Source organism: Abrus precatorius, unplaced genomic scaffold, assembly GCF_003935025.1.
Source record: "Abrus precatorius isolate BTA unplaced genomic scaffold, Abrus_2018 Scaffold11, whole genome shotgun sequence".
Taxonomy (NCBI): Eukaryota; Viridiplantae; Streptophyta; class Magnoliopsida; order Fabales; family Fabaceae; genus Abrus; species Abrus precatorius.
The window spans coordinates 6,857,137-6,883,514 of NW_020874303.1; the positions used below are offsets into that span (position 1 = coordinate 6,857,137).

Sequence of the window (26,378 nt, forward strand, 5' to 3'; positions counted from 1 at the left end):
AGAATTATAACATAATATATTAATATAATAATTAAATATTAATAATAATAAAATTAAAAATATAAAAAATATATTCATATAATATTATTATTTTTATTTTTAAATTTTAATTTATTTAATTTTAATTGCATCTTAATTCTGATCCTATTTGAAGACATAACTGCTATTCAGCTTATTCAAATGTGATAAATATAATAATTTATTATTAAATAAATTTATTATTTAAATACATATCTAAGTATTATTAATTAAAAAAATTTATATACATTACCCTGAAAATTTTTAAGAATACCATAGAATTTATCTAATTTTAGTCCTTCAAATTTGTAAATGTTGAATACTTGAATTTTTCACTTTATAAAAAAATTGCTTAAGTCTTTAATTTTTATTAAAATTACTCATTTTAATCCTTTTTTATTTTTGTTTTGTATAAAAGGCAAACTAAAATAATAATGTTTTGTAAAATAAAAAACTGAAAATATTTTTTTGTAAAGTTGAAAAATTAAAAGAAGGGATCAATTTACACCAGTGCAAGTTATATTTACTTTTATATCATTAATAATTTAATATAAAAATTAATTCAACCATTGAATTATAATTATATATCACTTAGATTGTTTATGTTAAATTTTGACAAAATGAAATATTTATAAGACTATTATTGAGTGGTCTTTATTTTTATAAATTTTAGAAGTATCTATTACATTAATTTTGATATATATCAAATAATTTTAAATCAATATCAAATTTTACATATACGAAACTTTTAATTTAAAAGGTAGTTTTAAAATTAAATTATTTTAACAAAAAAATATTGAACAGTGAAAAGTAAGTATAACATAATTTGATGTCTTCCCAAAAATTAAAATGACCGATGCTTATAATTTAAAAAAGTAAAGTGAGTATATACTCAAATTTTGAAGTTGCTAAGCCATTCTTAAATCACAGGAAACAGGAAATCGAAAGCATTGTCTGAGCTGCGTGACACACCACTTCCCACTGTTTGGGCGAACTCAACATCAAAGTAACTGTCTTAATTATTCCAGGCCTACCATTTGCATGCGAGCATTATCAAGATGGGATGAGGAACAGTGGTTCTAGTTTTGTCAAAGAAAGTAGGCCATGGCTTCATTATATCAATGTACGTGTGTGCGCGCGTGTATATATAGTCGACAATAAAATTGCATTTTAGAAATATAGCATGTTCAACGTTCTGATATTGTTGGTGAAAAAAGACTGTCCTACCACTACTTAAAAGTGACACTCATAAAAGCCACACGCATGCATACAAGACTCTCTTACGCACTTTCGGATATTTGTTGGGGAACTTTGCACAATCTGAGTTCGCACAAATCAAACTTACCAATATCTAATCTTATGATAAAATCGGTTAATTACTTAAAATATCTAATTTTATAATCAAATGGGTTAATTTTCCATGTTAGGAGGAAGAGAAAAAGTGACTGAAAGAGCCCACTAGATAACATGAACGAGTTAATTTGAGCCACCTTTGTTCAATAGGACTCTTGTTTCAAAGTAAGACCGACAAGGGTATGGTGACTGAGGTCAAACATTAAACAAAGAGGTTCAGATAGCCAATCATAAACTGGCATCCAATACAAAAGCATTGTGCTTTTGAGCCAAAAGAATCTTGGTGTAAGCAAGGTCTAGATTCTGGAATATGACAGAGGCAACTGTGTGAGACAAACTAAACTTCTGTAATAATAATGATTTGATTTCAAAGTAATCTTAAGAGTCAATGCAGTATTTGTGTAGCCAACCGGGAATAATAGATCAAATGTTATGACATGATGTGTAATTTCCAATTTTGTAGAACAAACGGTGCACAATTATCTGAGAATTGATAAGAACATGGTCATGAGTCCAAATCCAATCACCCTATTTAATTCTCTAGAGTTTTGAAAAGTCTAATTCTCTTAGTGCACCTCTAAATCCATTGTCTGTAACATGCAAATACGGTTACTTTCCATTCAAACCTACATGATGAAAATTTGACCAACTCATGAGAGTGATGTCGTGCCTATCTGAAACCACTAAGGAGCCTTTCCATTGTTCTCAACATGATGTACATCTCAAATATACTGTAGTTTCAGTCATTCTTCTTTTTGTTGATGGTAACCTTTCATGTCATTTTGCTTGGTATCACCATCTAAATGAAAGGAAGAACATTCACCAAAAGCCTAAAACGACAAGCTTTTTTCTACCATGAGCACGTGGCATGCCTTGTGACACTGCCATCTGTAACAAAGCCGCCCACAGTCTGAAAGGAAACAAAGGTTTAGTTTATCAATGGGTAGACGTTTAAACTTTAAACTTGGTACAATGCCAAAACACAGCGCTTCCTTAGTCCTGGTCTTCAATTGCCTTTCCAACATTACAACCACTACTGACAAAGAAAAGGTTATGGCTTATCACCCCTGCAAATACGGCTATTTGATAGAGAAATTACATAATAAACCAAAAGGGGTAATATATTAATATTTCCTAATTCGTTTGGATCACTTCAACACAAATGTAAACAAGAACTAACGTGAGCAATCATCAAGCGCACACGAACAAACTTGACTGGCTATTTCAGCAACTTGATAAGAAATTGATGAGAATACTGCTAGACGGAATGAGTGAACATTAATCGATGAAGATTGAACTGGTCCAGGTGTGTAGGATTCTTGATACTCTCTAGTCTACATCGGATTTTTTTGTAATTATACCAGCCACCTATGGGTTTATCCATTTCAACCATCAATATCACATTAGAATAAGAGGTCAGGTTTTAACGGAATATACCCTGTGGCATAAAGCTACTCGACCCAGAATATGCAAAAATGTACCACTACTAATCCACTTGTTCACGTCTTATTCGTATTTTACTCAGAAATAGTTATTAAACATCTAATCTCCTCATTATTATTACATGACAAAATTTCTGATAGTTCCACTTAGACTTGAAATATCTCATTCGAACTTTGGGATATTTAGGTAAAGAAATTATCTCTTTGAAGAACAGATACAAATACTTCATTTGTAGCAGCCAGACTTGGGCCACCAATATCACTATCAGCACATACGAGTAGCATACACCTAGCTGCAATTAAATTTTCAATTATTGCGATTCCACAGCTTCTACAGAATTGTGCTGCATATATTTCTGATATGATCAAACAAGCTAATGAAAGTTGCAGAATAATTAGTCGTAGTCATCACTTATAAAAGTGAAAATAACACCAGAACTCAAAATACGGCATCATCATTTATGGAATCGAAGGAAGTGCTGAATTCAAAAGTATATGATCACCAAATGAGAGTGAAATAGAGAAAAGATAAGAAACCTTTGGAAAAGTCATAAAGACATTGAATAATATCAAACTAGAAACAAAACATTTGTCAATGTCATTGCGTCATACACAAGGTGTTTTGGTGTTGTTTACCAATTATATTAAAGTTTCACCTCGATAATCCATAAAAACATTAATTTTGATTAATAAACAGCATCTAAAGAATTGCTCCTAAGTTTTGTCCATTTTAGAATGCCTTAAAACCTCATATAGCTAATCTGAAATACTGGAGTAATTCAATATTAAAAAATATGGAAAAAAAAAGGGAGTACAATGTAATAACAGGAAGAACCAATGGCAGCCATTAGCTAACTTGTCCAACTCAAATCATCACAAAAATGCAGAATCCAATTCCAAGTTCAACCTAACTTGGCACACAAGGTCACAGATTTTATTGCGGTTTCTGACTATCATATAAGATGAGGCCCTCCTATTTGACTTTTACATTGGTGCATATAGGGACCAGACTTCATAAGTTAGAATTTCCTATCCATTTTTGGCAGGGATAAACTCCCTCTAACAACTACACAGTAGTTTCCTAAAAATGTGAATAGCAATAAGATCAAAGTTTACTTGCCAAAGTTGAATATAAGTACAGAAAAATATGATCACCAGAGCTGTAGCCTTAACTAATAAGTTGAAAAAAAAAATTGAAATCTGAGAGGTTAAAACTTAAGATAAATCTGGAAGCATGGTAGGGAAGTGGATGCAGATAACCACTGATCATTGTATTTTTTAATGGAAAAGTAACACAGTAGAAAGGATAATCTAGCCTAGCATGAAGAGAACAGTTTGAATGTGTGTTCAGTAACATTAACAGATTTGATATTGAAATTACCTTCCTAGTATACTACAGATAAAGAAACACACACATATAGACTATAAAGGAATTCAAACCCTGCCACCAACTTCTCAAAGGATCAATTATTGAAAATTACTTTGAGCTATATATAAATTAGAATAATAATCACCATAATGGGTTTGACACTCCGTGCTCTACAGAAGAAAGATAGTGAAAAGAATGGTAGAATATCTTCCATTTGCTTAAAATCATTACAAATAAAAAGATAATTCCCAAGATCTACTCAGGGCATTACAGATGATGAAACTAAATATCATGACAGGCAGCATATATGCTCGACACTTCTGTTTCCGATTAGTATCCAACAAAATGCAATAAAGGCATAAAGAGATAACTAATACATTGTAATTGAATCAATGACATCAAGAGTTTGAATCCAAGAGTCTCATTTTATACCCACAAGTCTTTCTACTCCTATTGCTCTATAATATCAAGTGCAATTTTAACAATTGGTGCCCTAAAGAACACCAAAACAGATTGCTCCAGAATTCTAACTTTCCAATAATTTTAGAATGCGAAAAATGAAAAATTAAAACTGAACACGCAGGATACCACCAAAAAATATTTCAGCAAAATAACTATCTAATAGAAGAAACAAAGAAATGAAATTGAAGGTAAAGTTCTAGAATATATAAGGAAAACAGCAAAATTAAGTAGAATGTGAGGAGAAGAAACAGCCCTCACAAACTGAAAGCATAAATTGTTCTCGACATTCTCCTACCATTTCATTGACAGGCTTTTGCTTAAAGTGAAGTACCAACATTCATCCAACAATTTCTACGTCGGTCTCTGACAACATGCAATATCTAAATGACCAAAGTATATAAAAAATTCGTGGGCATTGCAGCATTCTGATTTTACCCATCTGACATACATTCTAAACCTCAAGTATAGTAAATTTGAATTAGCAAATGACAAAATAACCAAAATAAAACACAACAAATGTCATAATGACTTAGTCAAAAAAACAAAATCCACCAGAGGACTCAACAAGCAAAAGCACACGGGATTGCACAGAGCCACCTCAAGCAGTAATTTCTAACATCAAATACTCATGGACAACAACATCCAACTCATGCAGCCTTCTTACTTTTCTTAGCTTTCACCTTCACATCCCCCCTCTTCATCATCTTCTTCTTCACACCCAACTCCTCATCCATAACAGATAATTTACTTCCACTTTCCCCAACCAAACCCTCCTTAACCGCCTTCGGAGCAGACAACGCCTTTCTCTTCTTCTCCTTGGCACTTCCCTTCGCAGACAATTTCTTGGATCGCTTAACACCACTCAACACACCCGAAACCCCTTTCTCCCTCTTCATATCCACCTTCTCATCGTCACTACCATCATCATCACCATCAACACCCCCTAACTCATCATTGTCGACAGCCTCACTGACATTCTCATCCATATACCTAACCTCATGAATTCTCCCCTTCTTCTTCCCTCCCTCATTCGGATCGTGAACTTCACCATCCTTCTTCCTCTTCTTCTTTGGCATTTCCTCGTCATCCTCCACCTTAACTCCCTCAATCTTCAACCTCACATCCGGAACCGCCTGATAAATCGGCAACGCCAAAGACTCCAACAACTTCACATGAAACGACCTCACATTCTCCCATTTCTTCGGTACAACCTCAGCCACTCCCTCAATTGCCGCAACCACATTCTCCACAATCTCATCCCTCTCCATCCTCAATTTCGCAACCCTAACAACACTGCACGTGCCGGTCCTCACGAACAACATTGCCGACGAACACGCTCTCTCTACCTGCTCCTTCCAATTCTTCTTCTTCAAATCCAACGGCACCGGAATCTTCCGCTTCTTAAAAAAGTGCTTCCCAAGCAAACGCGGTAGCATTGGAACGATGCTCTTCTCGGCGAAGAAGAGATCGTATGAATCGCATAGTTTCCGTTTCGCCTCGAAGGGACGGTAATCGGAGGCGAGTTTCGAGAGCTTGAGAACCTTCGAGACGGGGATGGATTCCAATTGGATCTTGGATTGGGCTTGGGCTTTGGTAACGCGGGCCTTGTTGGGCCTGTCGTCGAGGATGAGGCACTGTTCGGAGAACTGAGAGAGTAAAGAGTGAGGGAGAGGTATCTTGTGAGGGTTCACGCGAGCGTTTTGGGGAATCTTTTTCAGCGTGACGATGAGGTACACGAATTCCTCGTCTTCGTCGAAGAGCTTTGGCTTTTTCGCTTCCGATTGCGAGCGACGCCATTTCAGAAGAGCGTCCACCGCTTTCGCCACCGTGTCGGGGATTACCCTTGCGGAAGCCATCAGTGACGGTTAGGGTTTAAGCAGTGAGATGAACGAACAAGACGGAATATGAGAAATACAAGAATTAGGGTTTAGTTGGTCAGAATTGGGTAATTAGGGGTTTGACTTATGGTTGGCCCATCCACAGATCAATATTTGTGGACTTTGGGGTGGTTTATTGGGCTTTATGAAAATATTGGTATCCTATTGTTGATCCAATTCTAATTACCAGGAAAATAAAATGAGTAAATATATAATTTTGTTCGCGACCAAAGGAAAAAATGTATAATTTTGCTCTCGTAAGTAGGACAATTTATGTCGATTTGATCTTTGAAAATTTTTCTGTATGTATATAATTTAGCTTTCAATTTTTTCAATTTTATAAAGACTTAATCTTTTTATCGTGAAGTTGACTAAATTTGGGGATTAAGATTTTTATAAGGTTAGAAAATTTGAAAATTAAATTATTTAGAAATTAATAGTTTATTAATAAGTTAATAGATTTGGAGACTAAAATTTTCTATAAAAAAATTTTCAAGAACCAATTTACTAATATTGCCAATTTTGTGGACAATTATTAACTTTACTCATATAAAAAATGAATAAAATATATTTTATAATTTATTTTTTCTAAATAAAAAATACAATTTAAATGATTATATATATATATATATATATATATATATATATATATATATATATATTATATGAAAGAATCAAAGTACATTGGTGTAAGTTACATACTCTTTTTACAACGTTTAATAACTTTTTGTTAGATTATTTAATCCAACCATCAATTATTAGATTAAAAGTTTCAATCACATAGATTATATATGCAAAATATGATATTGATTCAATATTATTTGATACCTTATTCATGTATATCAAAATTAACATAATATATAATTTTAAAATTTATAAAAATAAAGATTATTTGATAACAATCTTATAAATGTTTGATTTTGACAGATTTGACACATATAATCTAAGTAATATATAATTATGATTAAATAGTTGGATTAATAAAAATGTTAACCATATAATTTATATAAAATTAGATTTGGTTTGGGCTTACATGAAACCAAAACCATACAAACCCGTAAGAAAATATATGCCAAGATGCAAGTTCTCAACCACTCGGATTCCCAAACTTCTTGAAAATTTTGTAGCATATTACATTTCTAATATCATTAAACAGGCCAGTCAAATTTATAGAACAATCAATCATGGTCATCATTGATAAGAGTTAAAATAACACAGGAACTTAACAATAGCAACGCCATAACTTAGGGAACAATAGAAGTGTTGAACTACTGATTAAACAGCAGATAATCATCATTAGTGAATGAAAGAGCGAAAGAATAAAGCAAATACGATTTCATGTACCATACCCTATTTTACAAAGAATATTACTTCCTAGTGAGTACAATATTAAAACCTCGAGAAAATAAATTAATAGGAAATAAATGCAACAGCAAAAAAGAGTTTGGACCAAATTATCAGCTTCTCGAAGGACCCAATCCCTACATATAACATAATACCTTGAAAATTACTTCTAGTAACATATATTGAGAACACAAAAGAAATGCAACAATATTGAAGAGTTTGGGCTTTGGGCCAAACTAACAGCTTCTTGACGGACCACACGTTGAGCCCAACATCTATTTCACGTTTTCAGCACATACTATTGAGAATTACTTCTAGCACTATCTATTGAGAACACTCAACACCGTAGTAATTCGGTAAAAAGAATAAAAAAAGTTCATGCCCAAAGCGGAAAGACAACAAAAAGAATAGTATACCAATATGCTGGAAGCTCAATAATTAATACAAATAACCCTAAACATGTGATTAACGATAACAAAGTAACATCTCATGATGTTGGACCCTGAGTAACAACCTCTTACCGACAAGGACAGAGGGAAGCAGCGCAACTGAATCATGACAGTTTAGCAGCATTGTGGCTTAGTACCATATAATTGATCTTAACCTAAGAGGATTTGGTGAATCAAGAAAGCAGGGCATTAAATGATTGCAGCATCATTGTGGATTTGACCTTCTTCACTTGAAACTTGAGAGGACCTTTGAGAATCAACTCCACTCACAAGGAAGTCCAGCATTGGAGTAGAGAGAGCAATACAGGTCCTTTATATGGTTTAATCAATTTAATAATATCAACATGTGACAGAAAAATAATCCAACCAGGAAAAAGGATCTTATAAAGAACCTCCACTCCAACCAAGCAATACTTAGTCATATTCAACCTTGAAACAGATGTTTCATGGTCTAGCTTCACACCTTTGTTTTTTGGAAGTAAAAGAAAACACTGGGATGTATCCTGCTACAGAGAAATAAAGCAATTGAATAATGAAACAAAAGGATATACAAGGAGCTGTGATTAGGTAACGGGAATACGTGGCAAATTGATGCACATAAATGACACGCAGACTACTTACCTTTCAGTAACAGGAGGATCTTCAATCTTCGTCAATCTTTTTTGCAATTATGGCCACATTTCTTGGGGATATGGTTGGGTCAAATATTGGTAATAAGTAGGCTTCCAACACACTACCTTGCTCTTGAAGAAACAATAATCTATCAAGCAGAATAAGAGTTTCCAATAGAGGCCCTAAAGCAGCTCTGAGAGTCCAATAAGGTCCTATAAGGTCCTGTACATAATTGCTACATAAGTACTTAACAGTTCAAATTTTGTCTTGGATTATAGCATAAATATATATAACTTCTAAAAAACCATGTGAAATTTTGCTTTCAATGGCAATCTAGCCAATTTTCTATATGTAGTCCAAATAAATCATTCTAAGTTTGCAGAAAACTTTACTTTATGACCAAAATCATATTGAGATGATGGTAACAAGAAAACGCAACCAATGGATAGTAATATAAAGTATAAACTTTAAAAAACCAGATTCTACAGTCTATCTAAACATAGATTGTGTTAAAATATTTATCAAATATCTTATAATATTGTTATTGTATCTTAGATGATATCTTATGAATGGCTTCCATATTTCATGATCTGTCTCCTTATTAGATTAAGATTAGAGTCTAGAATTAGTATAAATAGAAGACAGTGCATAGTATCTTGTATCTCATCAGTATACACAAGACAATTTTATTCAGTCTTTTTATTGTCTCTCATTTCCACCTCTTCTACATAAGTTCTTATAATTTCAACACGATAATTTTCATGCGCATGTTGCCCCTGTTCTTCCACCTTTGCCGTCATTTTACTAGCCAGTAGCCACATAATCTTCAACAAGCCCAGCCCCTGTCACCTCTATTTGCCACCTTCCCGTGGCTGTTTGGTTCCCTTGAAAAATGGCTATTTTGTTCAGTAGTCAAATCTGACACATCCTCTCTCCATTGGATTTGAAGTTTTTGCACTGTTTCTTGTTTTGTGGTGGCTATCTCTAATTTTCCCTCGTCTTGGCTACCGTTTGAATATTTCCCTGTGCTGACATGGCATTGAGGAGTTAAGTATGAATAATAATGTTACATCTTTATCTGCTGATGATCAGTTCAGCAGTCCACTGTCATACTAGTATTGACTTTTTTCCCATCAATGATCATTCTGATGGTGACTTTATTTTAATGAGTATAATGGTACCAAGTTTAAAGTTTAGTTTAACTTGAGAGGAAGTGTTAAAATAATAGGAAATATCTTATAATGTCATCATTGGAGCTTTAGAATATTTTAAAGTATCTTTAGATAATATTAGTAATTAGGTATGGGTTCATATTTCATTATTATTTGCTTCCTTATCTAATTAAAAATAAGAGTCTAGCTAGAATAAGTATAAATAAGGGTTAGTACTTTATATTTTGTATCTCATCATATCACATCACAATAGAAGACCTTCATAGTCTCTTTTATCTCTCTCTTCCTCCTCCTATATCAAAATTCCTATAATTTCAACATATTGAGATCTACAAGAGGTTCTAGGCTTTAAAATTTTTGTATTCTCTTCTTTTCATACAACAAATAAATTTCTTTTCCTAATACACCCAACCTTATTAACAAGATAAGCCAATAAACCATGCAACTTAAGGTGACTAGAAACATGATAAATAATGTGAGGGCAGGATTTCCGATCTCATCTTGCATGCCCATTATAATCTGACTAATGATGCATCTAACCTCTGTCTGCCCCACTACATCACATTCCCCACATAAAACTTGAATTCTTATGTTTCTGAGGACATATGTTTGAAGCTTAACCAATCTAAATAATGTTGATGTCAAAATCTGAAGAACATGTAAAAGAAGTCATTAAACTATGCAACACACTCAATCGATCATTGTTGCCTCTCATTAAAGGGTAGGGATTCCTACCAAGTAACCAATTTATTTTAATCACAGGGACACATGCAGTTGTAGCATCAAATTCAAATCCTATTGATTATAAGAAGCATTATTTTAAACTTACATACAGAATAGAAAAAGAAAACAGAAGTAAGCAACAAAAAAAAAAAAACTGCTACAAAGAAAATAAAACCCTAGACAATGTAAAAATAAGATCTACGAGCATTATAATGAAAATAGTTAGAAGAAATTGAAATTGACATACAGCAAATGGTTCAGCTTCCTTCCATGTGCCTTGAAGGTTTATATCATGTGAATGTTTAATTCCAAGATGAGACAATCCAGACTGGCAGAAATTCTCAAAATGCAAAAATTTATCATCGGATTTAATCCCTTCACAACCAGCCCTTTCATTAGAAGGAATTTCACTAGGCAAGGCCACTATTTCTGATGCGGAGCCAAAAATCCCTTCTGTAACACATCAAAAAAGTTAATATATGTATTTGAGAGATTCAAATGGTATCACCCAGTGCTAGATCACAAATTATTTGAAGTTTTAACTGAACATGTGTAAGAACTCACTTAGTTTTCCTTTGTAGACTAAGAAAAGGTTTTACCAGTCATTTTTATATAAAAGAATAGAAGTTATTAGAGATGAGAAAAACAAGTACAAGAAAAAACCAAAGGTACCCTCCTAAAAGAGAACAAAAAATATAAGTCTCAAATTTAGAAGGAATAATATTCTATTTTATTGTGTATTAATTATGAGGTCATTGGACCTATATATACATGAGCCTGCTGGCTACTTTAGGAAATATGGAGTATGGACAACTAATTCTAAGAAAACAAATCCCTGTGATTATGGGATTGATTCTAAATACATAAACCTTATATTAATAGCAAGATACAGCTGTGATAAAGAATAAAATTACAGCATGGATAAAATATAAAACTTCCTAAAATACACAATGCGCAACAAGGTTTTGACACTCCCCTCAAGCTAGTGAGTGTTCTCCATTCCCAGCTTGATAGAAAGTAAACAGAAAGAGGAATTTCCATTCATAAAAGACATTAGCTCAAAAAATATATGATTCAAATACCAGTTTCTGATTCCAAAGGCACTACGGGAGGAAAATTTTGTCTCATGGCGGATCTACTCTGATGTCGCCGACGAAGAGCCTTCCCTTTACGCCCAATTGAAGGAGTATTCATCATGACTTCTGGATAATAGTTAGAAAGAACCTTCAGGGCAATGAATAGATATAGTTAATAATGGGAGAGGATGTGAATTATAGGGGAAATGTATTGTTTATAAAGAACCATTTTTAAAGGGGTGTCATATTCAGTTACTGGAGGAGAATGCAATACTAAAATTAATATTTTAGTGATCTTCTAAAATTTATGAGAAGCACATTGGTCTCATTGCCCTGTATTTTTGCATGGTACAATACAAAATGTTTCTCCACCAGGATGGGTATAAAACATACTGCAAGTGTAGTGTAGACTGGACTGACCCAGACAAAAAGTATAATACAACCATTCTTTCTCTATATGTCATCAACTTCATTTTCATTATTTGTAAATTTCCTCTCTGTCAAGTTGATTAACAATATTGCTATGAGAATGTCCCATTCAAAAATGAAATAGAACGTTATACGCTCTTTCAAGTAAATAAAAAAAGAAAGACATAGGGTAAAAACATATACATTTTTATGATGATGGCGCTAAGCCCTAATCAACAATTTTGTGTATTTATCCATGTTTATTTTTATTCAAAAAATTAAAAGCTAAATTACAATATGAAATCTCATGTCATTAAATCCAAACTATAACAATGTTGTCTAGTTAAACCAAAATAATGAGGTATGTATAAAAAAAGAAATGAAGCTGATCCAAGATATTTTATTAACTTTTTGTATAAGGAAGACATGGAAAAAGGAAAAATATTCCAAGGAAGGAAAACAAGACATACTCCTACATGCAAAATAATAAGACAGAGAAGAAGCAAATATAAAATCCATCAGTAAAATAAACCCATTGAAAATTTCATCTATGAAAATTAATACCATGAGATAATTAACTATTTGACAGGAAAAAGGTACTTTTGTTAGCCTTTTCATTAATCATGACAAATAAATCCAAGTTGAATTACCATAGAGACAGTAACACTGTTGTAGACCACCACCAAAACCTCATCTGTGACACCAATATATTATTATCATTTCAAGAAAAAAATTTAAAATATAAATTCAGTTTATGCAAGATTTTAAAACAAACTCGAAAGAAAGATCCTTTAAGCACTTCAAAAAAGACTCAATGATGTAAGAGATAAAAAAATTCTGTGGTTCCAACTTCCACCTATGCATATTAAACAAGGTACATAGAGGTAAAAGTAGATATCACAGTTCAAGATTCTCAAATATGAATCATTTTCCAATATAAGAAACCTTATGGAGGGCAGAATAAGTGATAGCTGTTGAATTTGGACTTTAAGCCTAACTCAACCCCAAAAGCTAATTCGTAAGGTTAGAATTGCTTTAACCTTTATAAGCTCTTATCTAGTCGAGACTTCAACAAAAGCATTACAATCATCCTATCATATACCATCTACAATAAGATTGATAAGCAAAGAGATTAGGTCTGGTTGTATAAAATGGATCTCATTGTCTGATTGATTTAGTTATTTCAGTACATTTGAAAATTAATGCACCATGGAAAAACAATTCAGTAGCCACCTACATTGTTTCTGTAATATATATTAAAAGCAAGATTAGAATACAATGCACAGAAAGTTATAATTCAGTACCATTTGAAAAGCTGCCCGAAAAGCATGCAACTCAAAGTTGTGAATGCCAGCATGTGTGTCCAGGCTCCTCCATCTCTCTGCACTCTAACATGATAAAACGCAGATAGTACAGTAAACCCCTCTCACATGACTTTAATAAGATATTTTAATCAGTAAGAAATAAAAATTGAGCATTACACTTATGACAAATACAGTATGTATAATTTTAGTGGTTTGTATGCGTGATTATGTTCTTTATCTGGTCAATCTATATATAAAAATCATGCCATACGTTTTGTGCAGCACTAATCGTACTATACCCAATGGTTGCATTGCATGTTCAGGGTAGTCAAAGGTGAAAGGCACTAGGGGGCTTAAAGTAAGAGACACCAAAAAGCATTCAATCATGGAAATTTATTTTCTGCATTATTTTTTTACAAGTACACGCAACATTCATCATAAAATAAAACCGTAAGATGTTCAATTTACAAACCCCTAGCTGCTTGTTGCCAAGAGTCTATAAGATCAACAACAAATTTATTTTTTTTACATTCTGACCATTTTACCCTCCCTTTGGCATGCTTGCAAGTAGGCGGAGGGAGAGAGGTAGGGACCAAAAAAGTCATGTACCTGGCAAGCAAGATCGCGTGCACTTTTTCCAAGTGATAAACCAGTGGATCTTAAAGCACAACTCATCGGAAACCCACACTGAGATTCACCATCATTAATCCATTCTTCAGATAATAAATTGTAACAGCAACCGATACTAACAACAGCTTTAACATCTTTGCACTCTAAGAAAGTTCTAATAAAAATACAAATGGCAGAATTATAAGTTCGCAGGATACAGATTCTATATACTAAAGTAACATACAGAGAGCCAATGTTAGATCACAACCAGATAATAAGTTTTAAAAGGAGAAAGGCCATATTCTTAAACTCACTTCAGCATAGTCACCGAAAGGTCACCACAGGCATGAAGCCCAGCAAGAACAGTTGAAGGTTTTTTGTTTGCATCACTTAGCCAATCTAGTTGCCCTTGATCTTCTTGATTTTCTCCCTTTAACCTGGATCGCTCAACATCATCTCCAGGCAAAGATGTTTCAACCAAGGTTTTTAATGTGTCAATGGACAACACATGACATGTGATTGTCTTCGGCACATTCAAACTCCGCATACCTGATCTACAGCAAAACAAATAAACACATAAATGAATTCTCATAATAATAATAATTATTATTAATAATAATAAATGCAGAGAACAAAATCACAAGGTCATCTTTGAACAGTTATCTACAAAGATATATTTGAATTATTGAATTGCAATTATCCTCCCAAACATGCAAGAACATCCCCCCACATTGATTGTTTAGTTTAAATAATAAATTCATAATGTGAAAATTGAAACTTATGCTTGGAATTCCTGACAAGCAAAATGATCACTTCTTGCCTTATCATACATATGGTAATCATTTCATACACCCTTAAGAAGATTCTAAGTACTTCCTCATATAAGGTCACATTCCAGAGAATAAGATGAAGATTAAGGAACATACCCAGATTTTACCATCTGTGATGTATAGTGCTTTCTAATTCGTTCTGCCCGTGCATCAGTAACCTTCCCATGATGAGAACATGCATCAATAGCAAGGACAGGATGCTGATATTGAAAGGCAAGTACTTGTGCAAGATAACCCTAATCATATAGCAAAAAGGATATGCAGCACATATAAGTAAAAATAGATGAAAAGTATCACTTGTTTCAATAAGCAAACAAAAAGAAGCAAATCCAGAAAGAAAAAAAAATATCACTAATGAAGGCAAATTTATGCTCACTTCTCTACCAATATACAGAATTTCATCTCAGATATTGAGGGATCTAATGGAAACAAAACAACAAAGTAGTTAACACAGATCAAATTATCACTAAATCAAGTCACAAATTAAGCCTTTTGCTAAAAAATATACAGACTTCCATTTTTATAGCAATGGATCTAATGCAAACAACAAAGCAGTAAATGCAAATGCCAAAAGCATCACCAAATGAAGTGATAACTTATTCTCACTGTTTAACCAATATTCAGACCTTCATTTTCAACATTGAGGCAACAATCACTCCACCTTTGAGATTCAGAGGAAGATACTAATTTTAACCATGCAATTTCCCAAACAGATCTACGTTCAGTTTCTTGTCTAACAGAACTGTAAGCAAAAGAAAATGAAGCTACACCTGACCAGCACCAACATCAACAATGGCATGGGCTCTCACACTGTCTGCAACAGTATTTACGACAGCAGAAAGAACTTCTACCTGCACACAAGAAATTCCTTTTATCTGATATATCAAAATCCAATAAATTTCATTACTGAAAGGAAAATGACATATAGCACTCAAAAGTCATGTGCCTAAAACCTCAGCCCAAAACAACAATAAATTCATAAGAAGGTAATCATAAAAATGTGATAATCAAGGACTTACTTCATGTCTTTTCTTTGCATTCATACCCTGGGCAAGAACACTGTTAAGAGAAGTCATCTTTATACCAGGTAATGCCTACAAGTACAAAACAAATTCAAAAATCAAGACTACCCTATCCAAAACTCTATCAAACAGAAGTCCCAGGCCAGATAAATATAGGTTGAAAATAAAAGATATATTAAGTCTTCAAATCGTCTTTCTTACTATTAAGTTCAGAAAAATTCTTCATTATTATTTTAAACCTGTATAAATTTCCTTGGAGCAAAAATAAAGGTAAAAACTCTCGTCATATTAACTCAACTGACCAAAGAAAATATCAGAAGATAATAACCATGAAGGATAGCATATTAAGGATCAATATAACCATTCAATTGAAAGATTAAGGACATTTCGTTGTCACCAAGTTTCATCGGCTCAAAAAGAAGGGGCATGAAAAAATTCAGCATAAAGAGATTGTTTCACATTATAAGTTGCACAATATAAATAAACATATACACTGTCACAAATATACCCCCAATTTAATCCTTGGATTCTCTTGCCCATGAATTTTGTAAGAAATAATCAAAGAGAATGTGTAAGCCTTCTTCATTAAATATTTAAATTTCAATCAACAAGATCTAGCCTAGATTTCACAGAGGTAAGGGCAAATGACTTGGAAAAAATTACTTACCACGTTTATATCGGCTTGATTCTGACAAAATACCATAGACCTTAATTTTAGGATGAACTCCTTGAGAGAAGCTGGCCATTGATCCTGATACCAATTTTTTTACATAGAGAGAAAATATATTATAATTAACAAAGGAAAACAACTAAAAAAGTAGAAAATAACGTGTCCTCCGAAGTCAGAAAGAAGCAAACATGAGACAAAAACTTGAATATAAAAAATATATCCAATCCTGCAACATATCAATCAAAGAAAACCCCTAAAAATAACCATTGACTGAATACAATAAAGGCCAAATAAACCATTCTGTCGCCAATAAGTGAAAAAGTACAGAATTTCATTTGAAAATCTGTAGCTGCATACCCCAGTCAACAACACCAAATGGGACAAACAAAACACAAAAATAGAAATATTTTCCATCATGCTGTTGAAACTTGAAACTTCCAGCAAAACCATTCCAAAGTTGCAGGACACAACCTAGACTCACCACCAATAGAGCCAGCGAGACCACATCGAACGCACCAAGCTACTGAGCAGTTTAACAATAAACGAAATCCACTTTCAGAACTTACAACACAAAATGCACATACAACAATTAATAATAATCCAATTAATTAAGGTTCTATTTGGTAAAATTAATTGAAAGCTTGTAGTTTATATATAATTAATAATAATCCAATTAATTAAGGTTCTATTTGGTAAAATTAATTGAAAGCTTGTAGTTTAGATATATATATATATATATATATAGCTGAACTCTATTTAGAGTAAAATTTCGTAAATTACCTTTCAAAAGTTATAAACTTTAGATTTTGTACACCATACAGCTCTACCAACTTATTTTGATAAAAAAATTAATAAGTTGTAAATTTCTAAATACGCTATAAGCTGAGTTTTATTAATTAAATGAGAAACAGAGACATAAACCAATTCAAACAACAGAGGATACATTTAAGTAAATATCACTAACAGTAGATAAAGATTGCAGATAAATTAAAATGAAAAAGTTGAATTAAATATGAGAAAGAAAGAAAAAAAGAGAGGAATGTAAACTAAAGTAACCTGTACTAAACCAGAAGGAACCAAGAGAAGATTGGGAACTGGTTCTTTGCGAAGGCAATGGATCCATTCGGCGTTAACATTCTCCCATAGCCTATCCTTAAAGAAATTGACGACGTGTGCATTGATTAAGGGGAAGTAGGGCGTGAGGAAGTGGATGATATCGTTCATCCATGCTCGGGTCTCCCAAGCACTCTCGCATGAATACCTGCACTCACTCATCGCACCCAACACTCGCATTTACAGAGCGTGTTTACCACACTCTCACCCTTTTGACAAGGCCCAAATTTTAAATTTTATTTACTAATTTTTAACTTTATACAAAAATATTTTTTTTATTTTATAAGGTTAAATGTTATTGAATGAAACTTAAAACATTTAAACAATAAAATTTTTTATTCATATAATTTTAAGGAATAATTTTGGAGATTACTTTTAGTAAAACTAAAGAGAAGAATAATTTTGGAGATTACTTTTAGTAAAACTAAAGAGAAAATAAATGAATCTAATATTAAAAAGTGATTGAATTAATTGTTAAACTAATTATAAGTGTAAAATTAGATATTTAATTATATGATATATATATATATATGAAAAATTAAGTTAATAATTTTTTAAATTTTATTATACTTATTAAAATTGTTTATGATGTGATAGAAATGTTAAGTATTGGATTTCTTCATTGCAGATTGAAAGCATAAAAATAATACTAAAAACACATTTTTATTATTAAATGAAATTTATTAAAAATAAAAAAAAATGAAAGAGAAACGTAATTTAATAATAAAAAATTAAAACAGACATAATTTTTATAATTTTTAATAAATTTAAACTAATAATAATAAAAGTGATATAAAGAATACGGCATTACTTAATACATGTATATAAAGAATGTGTGGTGGTGCTATCTAATTCTAAACATTTGAATTGATGATCTCTGATTTCTGATATTTTTTATCTTCCTATTTTCAATTATAAGTCTTATTAATTTGGTTATTTGATTGACTGTAAGCATGTGTTTGTATATTTGTTTGATTATTTATTTTAATCATTGGAGTTTGTTTATTAGCGTGAATGACCGGTGATTTTATCTCTCACTTATATATGTGAGTTTAAGTTTATTTGATCATAACAAATTCATGCAAGTGTGAGATGATGTTTTTAATTGTATTATTGTGATCACCGTTAAAGAGAGTGTTTGTGAAATTAGAAAATATAAAAGAAAACATATAATAAAATAATAAAGATAAAAATATATAAAAAAACAAATTATGAACTAATAAACTCAACTTCTACTAACCACTTTTCTAAAACATAGTAAAAAAGTTATAAGCTACTAAAATGAATTTATTTATTATTTTATTTATCAAATAGGTTTAATTTGTTAAAATAAATTTTTAAACTAGTTAAATAAATTTAAAAAATTAAAAACCTTGTCAAACATAAAATAGACTATGTAATATTTTTGCCATAACTTTTTTTATTCATCAATTATAAAATTTTAAAACTATTGTCTATTGTATTTAGGACACCAAGAACTTATAGTATCCACTCTTAAAAGAAAATAAAGAAAAGTAAGTTTTGTCAAAATAAAAGGGCAACCTAAATATTTTAATCACTCAATTTGTACTTTAGTTTATTTCTCTAAAGACATGGCCGAATTTAATTAAACTAATACTTTTTAATAATTTTTAATCTTACTAATTTTAGAGAACAAATGATTATTACAATTGAAAAATTTTATAACTAAGAAGATAGCCTCTTTAGAATCTCTCCAAAGTTTACAAGAACAAGGATCTAAGTCACTGGAATACAGCTATAACATTTCCTAATTGTCCCAAATGAGACTCTCACCACTAACATATCCGGTAGTTTGGGAAGTAGCTCATTCACTTTTAGTTTGAGTTGCAAATTAAGAGGAGGCTATAATTTAACAAAGTTCTAGACCTCCATTAAAAGATAAACAACTTTCTAATTAGCTGTGACACAAAAGAGGAAAAACTTAAAGTCATACATAATTTTATGTATATGAGAATCACTACTAAGAGGGAAATTATGGAAAGTATCATTATTCCTATTTTCCATAGGTTTCAAATAACCATTCCAAATAATTAATTTCAATGGGCATATATGGAAAAATTATGTTTTGATAAATTATATTCCAGTCAATTATTCAACCTTTTGTCAAAGAAAGAGGACCAAATTTTAGAAAGAATAAATTCATTCAAGACTTGCTTAGCAAACTAGTAGTCCCTAACAATATGAATGATAAATTTTGTTGCTTCCCTACACCAACAAGAGAACTAGTCATACCATGAATACAATTTTTATCATTTGTTAATAGCCTACTATAGACAATTTTTTATAAGAAAATTGTAATGTTAGGGGGACTCTCCCAAATTTCAAACAAATTTAAAAATATTATTATAAGTATTATCATTTTTGTTAGGAAGAGAGATTCAAATGTAAGCAAATTTTATAGAAAAAAAAATTCCATTACAATAAACTTCCATAAGCAAGAGGAGAGATTTGAACAACAGAATCACATATAGATGCATGTAATGAAGACCTAATTCTAGACCAATTCCACCCACTTTGATGAGAAAACATAGCTATAAGCTTATTCAACTCATCCTTAGGGACAAGTTGTAACACATAGTTATAAAGATTATGCTAATTATAAACTTAATTATCCTTTCAAAATCTAATGGTCAGCTCATTCCATAAGATTCATCCCAACCCTTCAAAGAGGGAATGCCAAACATATAGCATATTTTTATATAAATGTGAGTAGTTTTGACTATTACTAGGTTAAAGTTCTTTCTAAGAGAAAATTTATATTTATTGCAAGTTATAAGCCTCTAACACAAATTCAAGTTTGGTTCACAAGATGTATATCTCTAAAGCCCAAATCACCCTTATTCTTAGGTTTATAGATTTTTCTCCAACTAATTAAATGATATTTATTGCTACTTAAAGACCCCCCAAATGAATCTTTTACAATAATTATCAACATCCTTATTAGAGATTTAAGAATGAACATGGACTACATAAAATAAAAAAGAATACTCGTAATATATGATTAAGCTAGAATGACCCTTCGTTTTATAGATAAGGATTTTATTTTCCACGAAAAATGTTTTTTATTGACTTTGTCAACTAGAAAGAAAAAATCCTGCCTAAATAGGTTAAAATGACTAATAAGAATACTTAAATACTTCCTAGACTGATGAGAATGTTTAATTCCTAAATTGAGGTTAATATATAAAGATAATACAATATCATAATTTTTTAAAAAGAAAATAGAGAGTTTTTTCTTATTTATTGAAAAATATAGGCAAAACAAATTTGCTCAAGACATCACAAATCATATCATTATTTTGTCTATCAGATTTAGCAACTAAAATTATATCAATAGCAAAAAAATGTGAAAAATTTTAAGCCTCAAATTATTAAAAGAAAAAAAAGATCCAGTTCCCATTAGAAATTTTATTTTAAATTAGATGAACCAATCTTTTTTATGCAAAGAATGAAAATATAGAGACATGATATCTCCCTTTCTAATATTCTTATTATGTCTAAAATCTTCAGTTCTATTATTATTCTAGTTAATAATAATAGAAAGAGAAAAGGCAGATTGATATATGAGTTTAGTTAATTTAGGATTGAAGCCAACTTTTTAAATAATTTTCTTTATAAAACTTTATGTCATATGCTTTTTTAAAATCTAGTTTAATTATTATATATTTATTCTTATTTTTTAATTTATTAAAAAAATAAATAAATTTTTGAAGTATTAAAGTATTATTTATCTCCAGTCTACTTTATATAAAATGATAAAATGAGTTTGATTGGTTAAAATTAAGTAGGACAAAGAACTTCTAATTATGTTACTTAATTAATAACTTTGTTATTATTTTATAACTTATATTACATTAAAAAAGTAAGCCTAAAATTTTATAAAATTAAAAAGAAAGATAGTTAAAAATTATCATTAATTTTTAAAGAATAATACGTGAATAACATACGAATAAAAAATATTTAAAATTTCCTAAACTAAGCGAAGAAGCCTTCACTTCTTCTATAGTTAGGTCATAATTTAAAATAGCTTTCTCAGATTCCTTAAGTGGGAGGAAAGAAGAGATAGTAAGTAAGGCAGAGCCAGTAGGGCAGAAATAAGAGGAAAGATTCTTAAAATAACTTACAGCATGAATTCTAAGTTTTCGAAGATCATATTACTAATTATTCATATAATCCGTGAGAGCTTCAATGAACAGCCAAAACTTGGCTTCGGGCGGAGAGAACTAGATGATTAATAAGAACTTTTCTTTTATAAATTATCACATATAGACAACAGAACCAAGTTTTTCTGACGGAGAGTTTTGATTTAAGGTTCTGAGGTCATATTTACTGAAATCTTTTGTGTGCAAAATACCTGTGCCTGCTCTCAAAGGACATTTGATAATAATGTTTAGCACCTTGCCAATTACAATGATTTTCAGTCTTTTCCCAATATGTTCTGATATGCAATTTGGATCTCTCACTGTTATGTAATAACTTTTCTTTAATAAAATTAACTCCTAGTTTACTCTAACTCACGTCATGTACTGAGAGTTTTTGTCTCCTAAACTAGAACCCCTTTTTCAGTACTAAAACAGATTACAGAGTAGAGGTTGGAGGTGGGAAATCCCGGCGCACCTTAGCATCTACCCTCGCACGAGCTCTTTCTTCTTCCTCTGCAACCGCTTCTAACAGTCGCTGTTGTTTCGCATTCGCGTTGCTCCCCGCCAAACAAACCATACCCGTCCCTGAATCGGTGAATTTCTCGGTTCGGACCAAATCTTCGGGTTCGGGTTACTCGCCCCTTAACGACCACTCTCCGAGCTGGAGCAACCGTCCCCCTAAGGAGACCATTCTTCTGGATGGTTGCGACTACGAGCACTGGCTCATCGTCATGGAGTTCCCCGATAACCCTAAACCTTCCGACGACGAAATGGTCAACGCCTATGTCAACATTCGTTACCTTTGTCTCTTTCATCCTTCATTTTGCTTGAATATGAAAACTTGTTATTGTGAACAATTCGGGTTTTAAATTTGTGAGTTATGTTGTGTAACTATGTGTGACTGTTGTGACAATTTATTTTGCCTTAATAGAGTTGCCTGGAGTTCTTTGGGTCCTTCCAGATTCATATCTTGATGTTCCCAACAAGGATTATGGAGGTTAGTTGAGGATTTGAATTTAGTAGGAGCTTAGTTCATTGTTAGATTGGTTTGTTGTTGTTCATCTTTGGTTGTCCTGATCATTTTTCGTGGGAATTTCAGGTGATTTGTTTATTGATGGGAAAGTAATCCCCAGGCCACAATATAGATATTCAGAAAGGCAACCCAGTAGGAGTAGGCCACGGCCAAGGCATGATATACGACGGGAAACAATGCAGGTTGAAAGGAGAGACCCTATTCAAAGGCAGAATTGGAGCCAAGGTCAGGGAGGACCTATGCAGCCATCACCTTCAATGAACAGCCAAAACTTGGCTTCGGGTGGAGAGAACTAGATGTTTAATAGGAACTTTTTTTTATAAATTATCACATATAGACAACAGAACCAAGTTTTTCTGACGTAGAGTTTTGATTTAAGGTTCTGAGGTCATATTTACTGAAATCTTTGTGTGGAAAATACCTGTGCCTGTCCTCAAAGGACATTTGATAATAATGTTTAGCACCTTTATGATGCTGTGTATGCTTTGCTGATTGCAATGATTTTCGGTCTTTTCCCCGATATGTTCTGATATGCAATTTGGATCTCTCACTGTTAAAATTAATAGAGTTGAAACAGACTGTTTTTGTATCCGAACCTATCCTCAATGTCAAGGCCCTGTAATTTAATTTTTTTTGGGCTTACTACAGTCAGTACCCATAAAATTGAGAGGGTATTGTATACCCTCTCTAGATTAATGATTGTGATTCTTCTAATATTTTAGAGGAAATGATATTTATGTATTTTTAAATAAACCGCTAACTTCACTATCTACTGATATATAATTAACGGTGATAATTGTTTCACGTGTGGGAGAGCATAAAATGTCCTCTCAATTTATAAGGCACTGCAGAATTTTTTTTATTATTATTAAATGTGTTTTAAGGTGTTCCTTCAGTGTTTATTTTTATCATTATTCTGATTTTCCCTTCAACTATACTTAATGATAAAAGCATTTGTATGTTGATTGTGATACATCAATCATGCTTATAGCTGATCAGTAATATGTCGCCATTTATTACTTATCACATAAAAAACTGCCGGAAAAAGTCAGTTGGATGGAAAGCTGTGCTACGTAACAACTTTTTTCAGTCCATGAATGATGTGGGTCTAGTTGTTACAGTTGGTGGTGATGGAACTTTTCTGCAGGCTAGCCATTTTATGGATGACAAAATTCCTGTTATTGGACTGAATTCTGACCCTACTCAGATTGATGAGGTTTATATACATGGGAGTTTTAGTTTTAGTGTTGAAACATTGGCCCCAGAGATTAGTCATTTTATTTTATCATCTTTTGGCATATGCTAATAAAGAACAAACCTGACCTGGTAAATGGTAACATTTTGGTCTCATTTCATTTATGATAGGTGGAACAGTTGAACAGTGAGTTTGATGCTACCAGAAGCACGGGCCAACTTTGTGCTGCAACTGTTGAAAAACTTTGAACAAGTAAGATTATCTCTTCTTTACCTGTAGATGGAACTTCAGCAGTAATCACTTTTTTCATCTTTTCTAAGCCTTGAAGGTATAGCAGCTAGCATGTTGTGGAATGAAAGTTTGAATATGCAATAACTTGTAATGTTCAAATTTGATGACACTAATGTTGCACCAGTAATTACTCCTATGAAACCAATTTAATTATTGTGCCGTGACTTACCTGTGAAGACCAGTTTAGCATGGAATAAAGATAGGAATGCTTTGAGCTTCAGAATGTACATCTAATCAAATTGTGTGAGATGAAAAAAGCTTGCATATGTGCATCAATACCCATTTCCGTCCTTTTAAATACTTTTTTGGCCACTCAACTTATATGCTGTCTGATTAAAAGAAGAAAAGAAAAAACTTCGATGCTGGTTTCAATCTTGTTAACAAATTTACAATTTGAACAACTGTAAACATGATCTTTGTAGCTGGCTAGCTGCTTTCATTATTAATACTTTTTCTATCTATTTTTTAAATTCATTTTCAGGTTTTAGATGGTATACTTGAAGGTCAAATTGTTCCTACAGAGTTAACAAGGATCATGATATCTGTTAATGCATTACACATGTCAAAATTTGCTCTCAATGATATCTTAATTGCACATCCTTATCCTACTTCACTTTCTACGTTCTCATTCACGTAAAAACTTCCCTATGAGAAATTGAAACTCGTTGATTCATGTATTTCTTCCTTATTTTCATCTCAGAGCATTAATTCTCTGTAAAGAAGCAAATTAAGCATTTAAGCATGTATTTTTGCAGAATCACAAAGGGTGATCAGCCATGTTCCCCTCTAGTTAACTGCAGATCAAGTGGTCTTAGTTTCAACAGCCGCAATGCATTCTGCAGGTGGATTTCCAATGCCCATTTTATCTCGGGATCTCCAGTACATGGCAAGGGAGCCTATTTCACCTGGGGCATTGTCAGACTTTATGCATGGGTTGATTAAACATGACCAGACAATGGACACGACATGGACTTGTAGAAAGGGTGTGATATATGTTGATGCTTCTCATGTCAAATATACCATCCAAGATGGGGATATCATTGAGGTATCTTCCAAAGCACCAATTCTGAAACTTTTCTTGCCACATCAGTTGTTATAGGTTGAAAAACTGAGGTAAATTATATAGCATCATGAGAATATGCAGAATTTGTAGGAGATTAGCATGTCCAATGAAAAATTTAGGCTGCATGAGCTGACATGGGTTTAAGCTTCCAATGTCTCATTCCATCAGAGGTTGAGCTACAAATACAATTCAGAGTATCATATTCATTAAAATCCAAGCCTAAGTATGAAGCCGAATTGATTTTAAAATTGAGGGGGATAAAGCTGCTGATGTACATCTCATTGACTTACTCATATGCTAGAAAGGGTAGTATTTTCATAGTGGGAACTGGGATTAGATAGCCAGGACTTTTTTCTGTAAATGATGCATTTCTTCTCTTATTTTAGCCACTCGTAGGACAGTTTGTATACGTCTCCTTGGAGGGATCAATGGTTTTTTGTTATACCCCTTTTCTTGAAGTAAAGAAAAGCCATTTTGAACGTGTTCTTGCAATCGATACACGAGAAAATATGCCAATGACTTGCCATTGAAAAGCGAACCTTTTTTTATTGATTAGCTTATGTCTTGAATTAATCTTCAAGCTGGATTTTATAGGTTGAGCATTCGCATTTTTGAAAATTTGAGGATCCTATGTTAATCCCAACTTTGTAAAAAGTTGATTTTAGTTCTTGTTTACTTTATTTTTTACTATTGTTTTATATTATAGAAAAAGACTAAAATGAACGATATTTTATAAAGTTTAAGTGTAATAGATTATTTTTAATTTTTTAATGACTAAAA

General features: G+C 32.1%; 3 protein-coding genes and 1 pseudogene across 4 annotated transcripts; 2 read left to right on the top strand and 2 right to left on the bottom strand.

The window, feature by feature from the left end:
• Positions 1-4,831: 4,831 nt before the first annotated feature.
• Positions 4,832-6,572, bottom strand: LOC113855162 (ribosomal L1 domain-containing protein 1-like). The gene has a single exon (XM_027486670.1). The coding sequence runs from the start codon at positions 6,498-6,500 to the stop codon at positions 5,292-5,294; it is 1,209 nt and encodes a 402-aa protein (XP_027342471.1). The 5' UTR covers positions 6,501-6,572; the 3' UTR covers positions 4,832-5,291.
• A 1,215-nt stretch (positions 6,573-7,787) lies between these two features.
• On the bottom strand, positions 7,788-18,047 carry LOC113855072 (methyltransferase-like protein 25). Of its 2 annotated transcripts, XM_027486529.1 has the most exons (13): positions 17,797-18,018; positions 17,222-17,263; positions 16,738-16,821; positions 16,068-16,142; positions 15,819-15,899; positions 15,145-15,284; positions 14,533-14,772; positions 14,219-14,393; positions 13,610-13,693; positions 11,904-12,045; positions 11,069-11,274; positions 8,936-9,148; positions 7,788-8,817 (listed from the first exon to the last, which is right to left on the bottom strand). In XM_027486529.1, exons 3-12 carry the CDS (start codon positions 16,771-16,773, stop codon positions 8,957-8,959), a joined length of 1,371 nt encoding a protein of 456 aa, XP_027342330.1. In that variant the 5' UTR covers positions 16,774-16,821; positions 17,222-17,263; positions 17,797-18,018; the 3' UTR covers positions 7,788-8,817; positions 8,936-8,956. The 2 variants fall into 2 exon arrangements, with proteins under 2 accessions (XP_027342330.1, XP_027342329.1); XM_027486528.1 differs by lacking the exon at positions 17,222-17,263 and having other exon boundaries at positions 7,789-8,817; positions 17,797-18,047.
• Positions 18,048-22,284: 4,237 nt separating this feature from the next.
• LOC113855544 (multiple organellar RNA editing factor 3, mitochondrial-like) lies at positions 22,285-23,345 on the top strand. Its single transcript, XM_027487183.1, has 4 exons — positions 22,285-22,343; positions 22,441-22,811; positions 22,948-23,013; positions 23,116-23,345. Exons 1-4 carry the CDS (start codon positions 22,285-22,287, stop codon positions 23,343-23,345), a joined length of 726 nt encoding a protein of 241 aa, XP_027342984.1.
• A 797-nt stretch (positions 23,346-24,142) lies between these two features.
• LOC113854898 lies at positions 24,143-26,060 on the top strand (annotated as a pseudogene).
• Positions 26,061-26,378: the final 318 nt, after the last annotated feature.

Bases quoted from the DNA above. Each gene is read 5' to 3' on its own strand.
- LOC113855162 (XM_027486670.1), bottom strand. From the start codon at position 6,500: ATGGCTTCCGCAAGGGTAATCCCCGACACGGTGGCGAAAGCGGTGGAC.
- LOC113855544 (XM_027487183.1), top strand. From the start codon at position 22,285: ATGATTTTCAGTCTTTTCCCAATATGTTCTGATATGCAATTTGGATCT. The intron at 22,344-22,440 runs GTAATAACTTTT...CCCCTTTTTCAG, and splicing joins TTTGGATCTCTCACTGTTAT to TACTAAAACAGATTACAGAG. The intron at 23,014-23,115 runs GTTAGTTGAGGA...TGGGAATTTCAG, and splicing joins TCCCAACAAGGATTATGGAG to GTGATTTGTTTATTGATGGG.
- LOC113855072 (XM_027486528.1), bottom strand. From the start codon at position 18,033: ATGCGAGTGTTGGGTGCGATGAGTGAGTGCAGGTATTCATGCGAGAGT. The intron at 15,900-16,067 runs GTAAGTCCTTGA...TCTTGTGTGCAG, and splicing joins ATGCAAAGAAAAGACATGAA to GTAGAAGTTCTTTCTGCTGT. The intron at 13,694-14,218 runs GTACATGACTTT...TTATCATGTTAG, and splicing joins CACGCGATCTTGCTTGCCAG to AGTGCAGAGAGATGGAGGAG.